Raw genomic sequence first — 16,753 nt, forward strand, 5'->3', positions numbered from 1 at the left:
TAAACATTTACAATTAGCAGAATATATTATATGAATACTCAGTTTTGTCTGTCCTGAAAATGCACACGCATCTTTTCCATCTAAATGCGCATGTGCGCACACTACATTTCACCAGATGTAAACAAGAAGCGGATGTAAATATACTTGAATAGACATTTTGTACAACAACATAAAGCTTATCAAAGGTTTTAAAAGGTATAACGTTAGGTCGTAGAATGACATTATAAGGTTATTTATTGGTAGTATTAAGTTTGGTAAAGATTAGCCCTAACTAAACTAAATTAAAAACGTACACAAATTACATTGTTAATTTATTTCTTTATCAAACATAGGCTTAACTAATGTTAGGCATAAATCAAATATCGGTGGCTGCGATTAAAATTATTTTGTATTATTCAAGAAATCCTGTATTTATCGAAGTACTGTTGCAATAAAGATAATAATTTGACCTCAAAAGTTTTGTGGGTCTCTGCTGGTTTTTATTTAACTTCACGTCCTGTCCTTGATACTTTAGGTCACAGAGCATGACCATCATATGTCGCTACTGAAAATGAATTCAAACAAAAACATAAAACTGAGATTGCTAGAACCAATATTTACGATTTATGTATTTTTGAAAAGAGCTTAAACTGACCTTTAGTAACAACGGTCAAAACAATGCTGGTTATTAGTAACATTGAGAGTGTCTGTAAACATGCCGCCAGCTGAACGTTATCATAATAAGAAATAGACAATAATTCTATAAAATATACGGTGTCACCTCTTGATAACGTAAACGCGATTAACCTAGAGTCAAATTAAGCAACATGCTTAAAACGGTCAAATCAACGGTCCTCAAACTACCTGGTGTATTTAAGATAACATAACCTACTTCAAGTAAGAATTTAAAACATAAGGAACTGTTCTACGTTCAGAGGATCTTGGGAACTTACTGACTTCTACGTCCAGAGGATCTTGTGAACTTACTGACTTCTGTGTGGGGTCATGTTGTGTCCTTGATTTAACAACAGACAATTCGGGTTTCAGCGTATTCTCTCCGCAAAGTCATTATGTCTTCTGATCAGGGCGTCTGTTGTGTGTAATGTCATGTTTAGTGAGCAACTGGTAAGGGCGTTTTTTTTTCGGTATGGTAGACTCTGTATCTTAGACGCAATGAGATTTTGATATCAACATCCAATTTAACTAAGATTTTTCAGCACTAGCAAACTTGCGGTTTTGATATCAAAGTTGTTAATTATGATAAGTATAATATGTCTATAAAAGTTAGTTACTATGAAAAGTATAGCATGTTTGTTTATAAAAGTTCAACTAAAGCTACTTGACAGCGGTAAGTCTATGGAATTACAACGCTTAATTCCGGGGTTCGATTTCCCCAGAGTGGACACTGCAAATAGCCAATGTGGCTTTGGTTTAAAACAAACAATAAATCAATTAAAAGGCACGCTTATTTTCACCAGAAGTAGTTTTTTCATTAAAAAAAAATGCTGGTTATATTTTACAGGGGCGTTTTACGTGGGGCCATTATAATGTGACGGTCAATCCCATTATTCGTTGGTAAAAGAGTAGCCCAAGAGTTGACAGTGGGTGGTGATGACTAGCTGCCTTCCCTCTAGTCTTACACTGCTAAATTAGGGACGGCTAGCACAGATAGCTCTCGTGTAGCTTTGCGCGAAATTCAAAACAAACAAACAAACAAATCATGACTACAGAGTAGCTCTCATTGTTTACAAATGGAATGGACAATTATACAAGTGGTATCCGAAATATTCCAATTTATTTCAACGTTTATTAGCTAAGTTTTTAGAAAGATCTTTGTCAGCTGTACGTATTCCCTTTGTGTATTATTTCAGCATACCATTATTGCTTAATATTATAACAGATGCTATGATAAAGAGCGGGCAGGGGAATCAACAAAGAAACTACATAATGATATTACTTCAAAAGGTTTTTCGTGGAACAAAACTTGAATATAGCTTTTATATACGGAAACATCTGTTAGCTGAGTTTTTGCACAGATCTTAAAATATAACGTTGATAAACGGAAACATCGGCACGTGTAGATATGTAGATCTTGAAAGTCGAGTTGTTCAAAACTTAAAAATAGCGTTGATAATTGGACCAATTGTTGGTTGAGATGTTGCAAAGTAAATATCTGCTGAAGCTTTTCGTCAGACACTAATTATAGCAGAACCGTCTGGAAAATGATCTATAGGACAACTACATGGATAGCATGTTTGAAAGTATGGACAATGGTCTGTCACCCTTTCATCTCCATATTTTGGAAGCCACCTTTATTAAAACACATAAACTTGTCCTTTGCCGCCAAAATGAATTCCTATACAATCTACACATCCTTTAGTAGATCTGTGACACGTCCTGATTGGCTAAAGGACACACTAATCAATGGTTGCTTTACCGGCTTACGTTGATCTGACTCATTTTATAAGCTTTACTATTATAATGTGACGGTAAATCCCACTGTTCGTTGGTAAAAGAGTAGCCCAAGAGTTGGCGGGGGGGTGGTGATGACTAGCTGCCTTCTCTCTAGTCTTTTACTGCTAAATTATGGACGGCTAGCGCAGATAGCCCTCGTGTAACTTTTTGCGAGATTGAAAAACAAATAAACAAACTTTGTCGAACTGGTGTATTTAAGTATTTTACACTCACCAATCATTCTAGAAGTTTCTGTTTTGTGAGTGTAAAACACTTAAATACACCAGTTCGATTTTCGATATCTCACTACTATAAAGGTTTAGTTTGGTCTGATATTTCATTGGTGGTAGTGCCCAGGGTCACTGATGAGGAGTGGAATTCACCGAAACTAGTCTGGCTCACCCCCAATTAAAGAATAGACCATTCCAAGTTTTTACTTGTTGTTAAACAAATATTTAAACAATTCTGTTTATTCAAACAAACTTAGTATTTTAGTGCATTCTCTACACTTCCTGCTGCGCAATGTTACATGCTAGAAGGAATATAAAGCATAATTTGATCATTCAGCTCTTCTACAAGTCCACGTCTGAAAGGACTTGGGAAATCTTAAAACCGGGTGGTGCATGTAAATATTAAGTACTACTATTATGACTTTAGGTAGCTATTGCTATATCATATTACAGTTTAACTGCTTAAATTATATCAGAGAAATAAAAACCTTAATTTTTACTCGTATATTTCTTCTAGTTAGTTATAAATTTTGCTCGTTTTTTCACACACAACATGCGCGTGCGTTTAGGTACGTGTGTGTAGGGTGAGAGAGAACAATAACTCAATTGTCTTAGCTGCCATTTCAAAACTAGTCTCTTTGTTATCACTACCATCTGGCTGAAGAACCTAATTATGGCAGTCTTCATACACGACCGAATATTTTCAAACATCTACCTTCATTCATTTTGGTAAAACGTTCTTTGTTGTTTGAATTTTTGTATAACGCTATTCAAGACTTGTCTGTGTTTGAACTTTCATATAACGCTATTTAAGACTTGTCTGCGCTGGTCGCCCATAATTTTGATGGTCAAAACCACCTATCTCAAGAGCTACTCTGCCACTAATATAACATATCTACGGCCCCAAAGTAAGGAGCACGATTTCTTTTGGGCGGCGAAGAGAGTGGGGGCTAACCACAGAACCTTACTACAAATAACTTGTAGTTTTTGTTTCTAGCAGTATTTTTAGCTCTTTTTAATTTAGGTATAAAATGTTTATTTATTAATACTGGACCTTCTTTGTAATTTACATTAATGTCCAGATGTTTTACTCACTTTCTTCACTTGTTGCAACCATTTGTTTTTAAGTTGTCTGTTCAAATATTAAATGATAGTTGGTCTGGTTGCTTTCTTCATATATCCTCTATAACAGATTTTAATATATTCGTCTTTCATGTTGATACTAGCGTGGATAATGTGTGATAGGGTACTATTGAGTGGGTGCCTTCCTTCTGGTCAGTAGTTCAAATTTATTAACTGTAGCTTTGCGCTACCATCACTAGGAGTAAAAACCTACTTGACAAGCTGGTAGTTTAACAAGGAAAAGGTTTAACTTCTAATCCATGAGTGTGGTATGAAAACTTTGCATTAACGCCGGCTAACCCTTTATGTCTATTTAACAAGGAATTATTTATTTTAGAGTATAACATTTCTATCGATTCTCTAATGTTCGATTCACTTTGAGGTTCAATTAAAGTTGTTGAGTCTTGCAATTGTACTGTATGACCGGTTTCAATAATATATTCGGCAACATCTGTTTTTTTTATGCTTCGTACATAACCTTTATGTTCATTAAGACCAATATATATCTTTGATGATTCACATCTAATTTGATTTGTACCTTTTTTTATTCAAAATGTCTTTTTTATCTTTAGTGCTAAAAAGTATTGTTTTAACTTTGTTAAATGTTTAAAAAATAGGAAAAATATTATGTTTTCTGAATACCTTGTTTATATATGTGTAATGTTACTGTACTATTAATTTTATTATCCTAGACATTGTTTAAGTTAGTACATTGCTTGATAAAAACTGTATTTTTGTATTATACATTCAATTACATCAACATTATAACCTCTATCATTAGCAATGATTTTTATATAATTCAATTCATGTTCCAAATTAGTAGAATCAGAACAAATCATAAATACTCTGTTTATATACATATATATATATATATGGGTGATATAATGTTTGAATATTGGATTAGCCATTGGTTTCCCTTTTTATCCACACTTATGTGACCTTTATATGGATATTTTCGAACATTATACTATTGATAACGCTTCTTAAGAACCCAATTGTTGGATTAGATTTGTTATTGACACGTTCTTGGTTTGGCAGCATTGAGATACTGAATTTGTTGACTACACAGGCCTGCGAATTTAAACTTCATGAAAGTTGTTTTGATTTTAATAACGCATCTTCCATAATATATATATTTTTTGACGTACTTGTTAAAACAGATAATAATAGAACTGTTTCCACAACTGTTTATGGGAAACTATATTCAGTCTCTACGCTGCCACATCTGATCTAATCTACAACACTTTCATTCCCTACTGAAACATCTTATTGTGGCACAACTTGTAACTATGACATTACGAACTATCCGCCCCATTTTTCGACCCTAGCAATACGCTCTCTGAAGCGTGTTCATGATACTATCACGTCATGTGATTTCCTGATCTCAAGCTCCTCCTCTTTTGCCTTTGGCAGCCAATCAGTGTGTGCGTCTCAAGTGTCATGATAACTACTTGCTTATAATAACAGTTAAATCAGTAATTTCTAGTCGTGTACGAGAGAGGTTTGATGTAGTTTGAACACTCAAGTAAGGTCGTAAGTATAAAAGAGGGCATGAAAATTGAACTGAATCAAACGGACGCAGTAATGGTTCTCAAACTGATTCCTTACAGGAAACTGTCTTAAAGGAATTCTTCTTATAATTTTTAGTTCTAAGTCAGATCTGGCACTAAGATGAAATATATTTCATAATATTTTCTCAGTGTCTTTTACTAAAAGGTATAACATGCATTCTAAGTATACCGTTATGTTTGATGTTACAGTCTTGACCAGTATGTACCGAAGGATGCAATCATGTAAAAGGTTAAAACTTTAGGCCCATAACTCGTTAGGGTAAACCTTTCAGAAGGTGATTTCAATAATCTGAACCTATCTCAAATGGCTTCAAAACATTTCTTCTGACGCTTTAAACAGAGCAACAAGTTCAAAACCATTTTAATCTTATCAATATCTAAAGAAGAAAAGGCCTTGGGTTTTCATTCAGAGTTTTAGGTGTTGCAAAGAATAAGGTTCCAATTTCGGTTACTTTTCATCAAAGAACACTTTATATAAGATCATAAGAATAGTTAAACTCGAATTTTTTTGTGAAATGGCTTCCCAAACAAGACATTACACGTAAAAAACTGCTTATTCTTAACCCTAGTTTTGTTGTTTAAAAGTCATCTACATTAACGTAACACAATATCCAAAATTACTTTCCCTAGCAAATGGACAACGTTCTTCGCCAACCAATTCTAGCTACTGTTGTCCAGAATTAGTTTTTCTTAGCTCACCATACTTTATTCGTATTCTTCTTTCACCCCTCGTCCATATAGAGCTTTCAGTCCGAGGACCTGTAGCTTAGCAACATGGAGTACACAGCTTTAAACTCGCCATCTGAAGAAAACATCTACTTGGACATAACCATGAACGAACTGGCCTGTAAAGTTACAGAAGATAAAGTAAGGAACCCTAAATTAAGTATATTATATTTCAGCTGAACATAATATTTTGTGAATAATATAACACAGATGTGGATTAAATTTTTATTATTTCAGATTCTATATCTTGCTGCACTTAAATTTCTAGGAGCTGAGGAACTGGCCAGGAAGTAAAAATGTACTTATCGTCGATAAAAAAAAAATGGTCTTTTAGCAATACATGCAAAAATAAATTCTAACCATTATCATAAGTTCCAAGAGTTTCAAACTTGATATAAGAAGTATAAGAACCTTGGGACATTTAGAATTAAGATATTAAGATTTTTTGAGGAAAAAAATGTATCAAAACAAGCGTAATAAACATCTTTCAGTTCATCGTCGGATAAATAATTTTTTAAACAGTAAAATCTTACTGTTGATGAATTTAATTTCTTTTTCTAATAACGTAATGTGTTCTTTCTAATTTACTTTATTACCTAATAATACTCCAAGATAATTACTACTTTTTGTAGAATTTAATTATTATTTATATTATTCTTAATAGATAAATATTTACAAATGAATTTATATGAACTATTACTTTTATACATAGTTTTACCTTTTGAATTAAATTTTAGGGCTGGGGTAAAATGGTCTGTTTGTTTTGTAATTAAGCACAAAGCTACATAATGAGCTATCTGTGCTCTGCCCACCACGGGTATCGAAACCCGGATTCTGGCGTTGTAAGTCCGCAGACATACCGCTGTGCCCCTGGGGGGCGGTAAAAGGGTATGTAATTCCTGTTTGTATGGCTAGGCTATTGTTTTTATACAAGGATAAAAAACTAAAAGCAGCTAACACTTTTCTTTCTTATTACCCTTTCATTTTCCGATTTTCTTACTAGAAGTTGTATTTCCTTACTACAAATGTTTTTGTTTCTAGCGGTATTTTTAGTTCTTTTTAGTTTAGGTATAAAATGTTTATTTATTAATACTGGACCTTCTTTGTAATTTACATTAATGTCCAGATGTTTCACTCACTTTCTTCACTTGTTTCAACCATTTGTTTTTAAGTTGTCTGTTCGAATTTTAAATGATAGTTGGTCTGGTTGCTTTCTTCATATATCCTCCATAACAGATTTTAATATATTCGTCTTTCATGTTGATATTAACAACCTTTGCAACTTTCTGAATAAATTGCTCTGATATTCTTTCTCCATACTTCTGGTACTCCTTGAATTTCAATATTCATATTTCGCGAGTACTGTTTAAGGTCAATTACTTTTTGAATTCCTATTACGTGTTTTTTTTTGTTTTTTTGTAATACAAGGTCCCGATTTTGCTTTCAATTTCCTTAATGTTGACCATTATTTCTGAAATCATTTTTTTTTATAAATTCATCAACTTTATCTGAATAAAATTTGATATTGCTCATTTAAATTTTACATTCGGAAATTTCTTGTCTAATTTCATTATACGTTCAGTTTATTTCCAATATTTACGTTTTTATTTTGCGGAAGTATTCAAACATTTTGCCCTCATTAATGTTATTAAGTCCTCCCAAACTTCCACTTGCTTCACTTAATATTATATAACATTCAAACATCCACTGGCTAAGAGCTGTTCTGTTGAGCTGAAAATATACGATCCTGTTTTTTTATCTTTACACACTGTGAGCATTATAATGCTTTTTCTTTTCTCTACTTAACTTTTTTACCTCAATTACTATTACGCAGGAATAATGATAATATAACTCACAGCCATTAAAACATCATAGTTAATCATTTGAATCACTTATTATTTTGCCACACGTGCTAATGCAAGCTACATCTGTAAATAGGTTTAACGCCAGTTAATAATTGGTTGTTTTATTATTAACTTCTTCAAAAAATCTTAATGCTGATTATTGAGAGGTTATTTTACGAGATTCTACGGATATTTTTAGATATTATAAAGACAGATCCATGTTCTGTTGAAACATGTAGTATATTATACCATCAATAGAACTCTTCCATATGCTTGAAAATCGTTGCTTGTCTACTTATTAATTATGAGGTATTAATAGATTTTAGTTTTACATTTGAACAGTATTTGTTCAATAATAGGTTGATAGAACGTGACTTGAAGCGTTTGGTTGTGTATCTAATGTTCTGAGACTCGAGTTTGTTTGTTTTTTGAATTTCGCGCAAAGCTACACGAGGGCTATCTGCGCTAGCCGTCCCTAATTTAGCAGTGTAAGACTAGGGGGAAGGCAGCTAGTCATCACCATCCACCGCCAACTCTTGGGCTACTCTTTTACCAACGAATAGTGGGATTGACCGTCACATTATAACGCCCCCACGGCTGAAAGGGCGAGCATGTTTGGTGTGACGGGGATTCGAACCCTCAGATTGCGAGTCGAGCGCCCTAACCACCTGGCCATGCCGGGCCTGAGACTCGAGACGGGAGTCGCTGAATACTTTTTCACACTTTCATCGTTATAAAAGTGACAAGCAATCCTATTAATTTGTTCAAAGAGCCTGACGAAATCCTCTTGAGGATGACTTCTGCTGGATGGCTAGACTCCCTTTGATTGTGTCTTACTGGGTCGTGCAGTCAACGTTCGCATAGTATGCCGTTTAAATTGGAAATTTATAAACTCGTCACAACGAAACTAAGGGCCCTGCATTAATAATTGAAATTCACTATTACAATATACTTTTTAAAGGTTAAACCAATATCAGGAGATTAACATCTCTAATCAGTAAATAGAGTTATACTGAAGCAAAGTAAATACTGATCAAGCCTCATTATGGATCTGATCTCTCTTTCCTCAGTGGTGAGAGGTGAAGAAAACGTCAGTTCTAGTTTCACCTGGAAAGCTAAGTGGCCTCAACCTATAGGTTCACTAAAAAGCTAAGTAGTCTCAAACTGTAGGTCCACTAAAATGCTAAGTAGTCTCAACCTACAGATCCACTAAAAAGCTAAGTAGTCTCAAGCTATAGGTCCACTAAAATGATAAGTAACCTCAACCTATAGGTTCACTAAAAACCTAAATAGCCTCAACCTATAGGTCCACTAAAAATCTATGTGGCCTCAACCTATAGGTTCACTAAAATACTAAGTGGCTTCAACCTATAGGTTCACTAAAATGCTAAGTAGCCTCAACCTATAGATCCACTAAAAAGCTAAGTGGCCTCAACCTATAGGTTGACTAAAAGCTAAGTGACCTCAACCTATACATCCACTAAAATGTTAAGTATTCTCAACCTATAGGTTCACTAAAAAGCTAAGTGACCTCAACCTATAGATCCACTAAAATGCTAAGTAGCTTCAACCTATAGGTTCACTAAAAGCTAAGTGGTCTCAACCTATAGGTTCACTAAAATACTAAGTGGCCTCAACCTATAGGTCCACTAAAAAGCTAAGTGGCCTCAACCTATAGGTCCACTAAAAAGCTAAGTGGCCTCAACCTGTAGGTTCACTAAAATGCTAAGTGGCCTCAACCTATAGGTTCACTAAAATGCTAAGTAGCCTCAACCTATAGATCCACTAAAATACTAAGTGGCCTCAACCTATAGGTCCACTAAAAAGCTAAGTAGCCTCAACCTATAGGTCCGCTGAAAAGCTAAGTAGCCTCAGCCTCTCTGTCGTAATGACAGAGTAAAAAGGCTTGTGTGAGGGGGGGGGGAATTACTTGTTCAAAAACAACACTAACTCCCTTTTCCAAATCCAAATGCTGCAAGTCTCAGCTGGACATTGTAAATAGATTTGCCACTTCATGAGTTTGAATGCTTCTTTGTCACAATTAAAGTATTTTATTTTGCGCATCGCGTTTTCTTTTTCTGAAGAAGTTCATGGAATGTCTGTTTTTATTAACTAGTATATATATATATATAGTATGGTCGGCTAGTAAACAATAGTTTTTTATCTCTCTTTCTCAGGAATTTGAAGAATCTCTGCTTATTGCAGACTTAGATGAAACAGTAAATAGGTTTAATCTGTGGCGCCATCTTCTTCCTCGTGTTGAAATATTCTTCGGTAAGTCTCTTTAGTTGTGACTCGTATGTTTAGATATATCCTAACCTAATTTTTACAACGTTTAATAGATTCAGTTATTTGTTGTGTGTATTTAATTTTCAGATAATTTTTCTCTGTATTATGAAGAACTATAAAGAAGAGTTTTTTTTAAAGAATTGTGATTTACCTTCATCTATCTTGAGGGACTCGTGTAATAAAAATAATAAAGTGTGTGTATGGGTGGGGGAGGCTAATAAGTACTTTTAGTTAGTTTGAAATTAATTTCATGTTATAATTCTGTTACAGCAACTTGGGTGTTAAGCACAAAGTTACATAATGGGCTATCTGTACTATGTCAAGCGTGAGTGTAAAAACTGAGTTTAAACGTTTAAGTCCTTAGACTTACCTCTGAACTACTTGTGTTTGTTTGTTTGAAGTTAAGCACAAAGCTACACAATGGGCTATCTGTGCTCTGCCCACCACGGGTATCGAAACCCGGTTTCTAGCGTTGTAAGTCCGCAGAATACCGCTGTGCCACTAGGGGGGGGGGCAACTACTGCTGTTATAACGATAAGTGAGATTTCGGTTCAATAAGAATATTTTAACTTGCCTTTCGTTCTTTGTTAAATCGTTCGCTTCTCTGATATAAACGTTAGCTTTCTGTTTCCATTACAGCTATGAAGAGCTGCAACAACAATGTTATTCGAAGACTGATGGCTACGCTAGGTTGTAGTTTTGATTCTGCTAGTAAGGTAAGCTATTTATGTACATCAGTAATTTTACACTTAAATGATATAATTTATTTGATGATAAATACAGACATTTCTTGCAGAGTTAATAATGGCATTTGATCATACCTTACGTCATTAGTTGCTATAGTAACACATCCTAACAACAGAAGTATGGGTGTTGATAGCAGGTGGAGTAATATGTGACAGACTTTTAAGTAACTTTTGGCGAAAGTAAAAGAGAAGTCAGAAGGAAACATGCAGATTAAACAATGTAATTTAAACGTTAAAGTTAGAGAAAAATGTATAGGAGGAAAAAATTTGATTTTAAAGTTGAGCACTAGGTAACAATCACGGGGATGAGTGCGCTTGCTGGAGGTAAAAATGTATATATATATATATGAGTGTGAGTGTGTGTGTCTATGTATATATAGATAGAGGGGAGATAGAGTAAATGTGAGTAAAGGTTATAAAGTTTGTTTGTTCGATTGTTTTCAATTTTGCACAAAGCTGTTCGAGGGCTATCGGTGCCCGAAATTTTAAAGTGATAGACAAGAGAGAGGTAATTAATCAGCACCATCCACCACCAACTTCTCGGGCTACTATTTACCAACGACTAGTCGGATTATAAAGTCCAAAAGGGCGAGCATGTTCAGTGTTGGGACTCGATCCTGCGACCCGCAGGTTGCAAGTCCAGTGACCTAACCACCGTTCATGCTAGGCCCAAACAGCTACTTCAGTAATGGTAATAACAGGTTACTAAAAGAAGATGTTATCTTGATTATGAGATGCAGAAACCACTTGGAACAAAAAATGGAGAATAACAGTTAGCTATGCGAGTCTTAAATAACTAATATAGTTTGTGGTTAAAATAATTATATTGTGTGTCTGCACTTGTATATTGTTTGTGTGAACGAGTAGAACAGCTTATTTCTCCCCAGACACAGCGTATGTGGAAAACCAATAATTCTTTTTTTTGTTGTTGTTGTTTTTCAATGAACGAGAGGGATGTATGTTGGATCATTACGTGGGTACAGGTGTAGTGTTTGGTAAAAAACAACAAAAATACACGAATATAATTTGTTTTTAATGTGCTAAGGACAAGTAATTTTCAGTCATCTTACCTATGTCTAAAATGTTTTACAATGTTCCTAATTAATATGTCTGTCGTTCTGTGTCAGGTTTTGTAAGGCCGGATTCTTTACAGTAGGTGTCTATGACTTGTTGGTGATAAGTTTCAGATATAAACAAGCATCAACACAGTCTGCTTGTTTTAAAATAATATTTTGAAAAACAAATGTTCAAATATTCGCTACACTGTTGTTTACCATAGTTGTATCCAAAGCTGGTTCAGTTACTTTAGAACACAATTGACAAGATGATTTGTCTTCCGTACCCTATTATTACAATACAGTTTGTGATAACTTCACTTTAAAAATCGCCACTGTAGAATCTTTATCGTTTAACTCACCATCGCGCAATGTAGAACTTGAACTAAACAATGATTTTTCGATGCGTACTCGTACCCCAACAGAAATCTAGAAAATTCCACGCAATAGTAGATATTCTGGTGCAATAATACTCAATTAACCCAACGAGAAACTCAACGTTCTAGCAAAATGACGCAATAAACTCACTATTGTCAACAATCTGTAATTCATAAAAAGTAAACTACAAAACACGCTATACATAAATTATCTAAATTATAACGCTCACACTAAACTTAAATTGAAACAATCGTGTATATCTAACATTCTGTAACGATTAAACTATCAGGCATATAACGATTAACGATAACGATTTTGTAGACGTACATATTTTTAACTACATCATAAATAATCTCGTTATGTCTTATGCTGTATTAATTTATCTTACTCTGTACAGCTTACATATATCTTAGTGTAATATTTAACGGTAACTAAGCCAAAAATGAAGTTGTTGTTTTGTTTTGTTTTTGTCTGACCTTTGATCAAAGAGTGATGCTTAGATTAATTCTTTCCACGATCTTTCAGTGTGAAATTCAGCAACTGCTAAATATTGGAGTCAAGCCATCTAAGATCATTTTTGCAAACATTGTGAAATTCCGAACGCACATAAAGTTTGCTGCGTCCGTGGGCGTCCACTTGATGACGTTTGACTGTGAGGAAGAATTGCTGAAAATTCATGAGTGTGATTCGGAAGCAAGGTATGTTTAGTTTTCCACCAGTTTTTCTGGAGTACATCGCCGAACTAGTATTCATATCTTACGAAGTTTAGAATATTAACAGACATGCTTGTTTATTTACTTGTTTCTGGTAGTTTCGCCAACCTAAACCAGAACTATGTGCACTATCAGTCACTATTTTAGACTGATAGGGCCAATTCTCGAGCAGTTCTTTATATAATATGTGATAATGAATACAAAATACATTACTGTGATCCAGATGAGGAATAAATTGATAAAGGACAACTAATTAATGGATAACTTGAGAACTGGTTACTTCCTTTAATTGAGAATCCTTTGGCTTTAGGTAATAAAACTTGGAGCACAGTTATGACCAGTTTAAACAGGAGAGTATTGTGTTATTGTTTTCAAGTCTCTTAAGAGTCGATAAAAACCAAGATTGAGTTTAAAACCAGCTGTTTCTGCTTTAAAATTAGTTTTGGTGAGAATTGCAATAAAATAGACACACAACTAAGAAAATTGAATTTTTCAGCGAATGATCATGAAAACGCATGCAAAATAAACAACGAAAAGTGAATATCCAGCATGACGTCGCATATATGAGGAAATGTATTATGTCGTAATCAAAACAGTTGCGAGTATGAAAGTTCTGAAGTTAATTATGTATTGAAGAGGGTAATCTGAAATAAGGAAATGTGTAATGAGTTTACCCCTAATAATTTAGCATTAACTGAAGATAAAATTATTTAAGTACTCACATTAAAAATGATATTGCACATACACGATTTTTTTTAAAATCACCATAAAAACGCTACATAATATTGTTTGATTTAAAAAAAAACTGAAACCTAAAATATTGTTGACTTTATATATTATTCCAGATTAGTTTTACGGATTCAGCCTCCGTTAGAGAATTGTGTATTTCCGTTTAGAAATGGGTATGGCTGTAACCAAGAGGAAGCCTGTCGTCTAGTACAAAAGGCACGTGACCTCAACATGATTGTCGAGGGAATATCGTAAGTACAACATGTTATTGAGTCATTAGTGTAAGTCAGACAATTGATTGTAGTGAACATGCTGTGCGTAACCGGTTCCAAAATACTTGGATTAATTCTTCGATAGATTGTTTAGGCAGAGTACTCATTATGAAACTTTGTTGAATGGATGGCAACTGCCTGTTGTAGAAACACAAGTGTAGAGGACGTTTTGATCGCCTTTCTTCTTCGGATCACTTTGTAACAACAATATCTGGCAGGAATTTCCTCCGAGGTGAAAACTCTGAGATTACTGGGGGGTGTTCAGAAGCTTTAGGATCTCTTCACCCCGTGATGGTTGTGTGGCATAAGAACATTGTGTTGATATGGCAGATTTGGAGATACTTCAAGCAGTAAGGAGGAGTCCAGAGAGCCACGGATAAGAGAGATCCAGATTTCGCAAAAGAAACAACCCCTGTGGGACAAAGGGTCCTTCAGGGCAACAGGAATCTATAAATCCAAAGCTGGAGAATTTTGCTGTGGGGGGGGGGGCAGTCAGCATTCTCCAAACTATACAAATCATATCATACACTTGAAATCTATATTAAATTGGATGTCCCCTACAGCTTAAAACTGACATACTTTACCCTAATATATTATCTTCAATATATGTAAGTAAATACTTGTATTACACTTTATAATTCCATCATGTTTACAATCAAAATAAGCTGTTCAGTTAGTGTACAATTATTAGATACTGTGCAGTTAGTTATCATCACCCACCACCAACTCTTGGGCTACTCTTTTACCAACGAATAGTGGAATTGACCGCACATTATAACGCCCCAACGGCTGAAAGGGCGAGCATGCTTGATGGGACGGAGATTCGAACTCACGACCCTCAGATTGTGAGTCCAGCGCCCTAACCACCTGGTCATGCCGGGCCCAAACTTAAAGGAGTTCGTCAGATGTATATGCTAAAGTAAGGGCACAAAGAGATGCATTCAAAGTTCAAATCCCTTTATCGCTTAATTCTAACTCTGTATCCAAACTTCAGATCCATTTATCACTTGAGTTTTAACTCTGCTAGTAACATCTTGTTCTTGAGAACGCTCCTTTTCCATCACAGTTGATTAATGGTGTTGTTGGTTGAAGAAGATCAAGGTAAGTGGAATCGCTTTACTGTTGATGTTTTAGGAAGATAGTTTCACACATGCTCTTTTTTGTTTTCATTTCGCATATTATTTGTACGTACTGTATATTGTATGTGTTATTACTTTACATATTGTGCTACATGTACTATGCATATTGAATTATATATGTAATTGTATGCTCTAACTGTATGTTCGGTTACGTACTTTCCACATAAATGTGCACCTATTACACACCATGCATAGCCATATACAAGCGATATTATACATATATAGTTTGTAAAATGTGAGAGGACGAGTTGTTGTGACAATAAGCCATGCAATATCGCTTTGAGCCGGGTCAGCGTTAAAAGGCTTCATGTGCAGCACCTGGTGGCACAAGGTTTTGTTTCTTTGTGTTAGCATTCTTCGCTCTCTCTACCGCGGGGAATCGAACCCCATTTAAGCGTTTTAAGTCTGGAGGACAGATAACACAAAATAATTCAAACATAGATGTGAGAATGCAACAAGAATTTCGATCTTTTACTTGTGTTGATTGCAAGCTTCCACCTTATTCGTAAAATTAACCTGAGTACTGATGGTAAAGTAAAAATGCCCAAATAAACAGCAAATAACGTAACGTCTTGTAGCCATAATATAAGAATGAACTGTGTACGCAGTTTACTAACAAGTGGCCAACAGCCTAGTTACACTACGTAGATAAACGGACTAATGGAGAAGTGTTTAGAAACATCATATTTAAGAAAAACCCATGAAAATCGTTTAAGAAAGGGTAAGGGAGTCTCGAAAACAATGTTGTTTATTCTTGTTTTTCAGTCAGTGTCTTTAGTCCAATACGTACAACCAAGCTATTTTGTAATTTCAAACATAACAAAGCATATGAGGGCATAAATTTTGACAAATCAACAGCTAGGTAAAAGTTGTTTCATTATGGTTGAATAACAAAACTAATTTTGTTTTGGGTGAAGTTTTGTTTTGCAGTTGGAAATAATAGTATATAGTTGTACTCTCTCATTGATTTTATGTAAGTATATATATATATATATATATGTATATATATACATAAGGTCGAATAAATTCCACAATATACATGTTGTATCTTGAGAGTTTATAAAATATTTATTTATTAATATTTTAGTTTTCTAACACCTATATGGTTTTATCTATGTTTCACATAGTTTTCACGTAGGTTTCATGTGCAAGGATCCCAAGTGTTACGTAGAAGCAATAAAAACAGCTAGATGGGTGTTTGACGAAGTCTCCAAGATGGGAGTGAAGATGACTTTATTAGACATTGGTGGTGGATACCCCGGCTCTAGAACTAGTCTTAATTGTTTCAGAGAAGTACGTTATTGTATATTGTTTATCACCCTAGCTAAGTGTTAAGCCTATCAACAACAATTATTGTAGTTTATTGAAATATAAATACTTACATCTTAACGAGTGAGACAATGTAAGAAACGTGTTGCTATTAATAACTAAATGTTGTTCTTCTCCACCAAATGACCTTCAACTATGAGGAGAAAACAAAACATTATTTACGTTAGAGCTAACAGA

General features: G+C 34.6%; 1 protein-coding gene across 1 annotated transcript in view; it reads left to right on the forward strand.

Moving 5' to 3' along the window:
• The first annotated feature begins 5,273 nt into the window (after positions 1–5,273).
• The window catches only part of LOC106465866 (ornithine decarboxylase-like), a 13,153-nt gene continuing 1,673 nt past the window's right edge, over positions 5,274–16,753 (forward strand). Inside the window, exons 1-7 of the mRNA XM_022393822.1 lie at positions 5,274–5,318; positions 6,098–6,223; positions 10,104–10,200; positions 10,855–10,931; positions 12,920–13,092; positions 13,953–14,087; positions 16,375–16,540. Of these exons, the coding sequence (XP_022249530.1) occupies positions 6,131–6,223; positions 10,104–10,200; positions 10,855–10,931; positions 12,920–13,092; positions 13,953–14,087; positions 16,375–16,540 (741 nt within the window). The 5' untranslated portion in view covers positions 5,274–5,318; positions 6,098–6,130. The remainder of the gene's footprint in view (positions 5,319–6,097; positions 6,224–10,103; positions 10,201–10,854; positions 10,932–12,919; positions 13,093–13,952; positions 14,088–16,374; positions 16,541–16,753) is intronic.

Source organism: Limulus polyphemus, unplaced genomic scaffold (assembly GCF_000517525.1).
Source record: "Limulus polyphemus unplaced genomic scaffold, Limulus_polyphemus-2.1.2 Scaffold2081, whole genome shotgun sequence".
In the NCBI taxonomy this organism is placed as follows: Eukaryota; Metazoa; Arthropoda; class Merostomata; order Xiphosura; family Limulidae; genus Limulus; species Limulus polyphemus.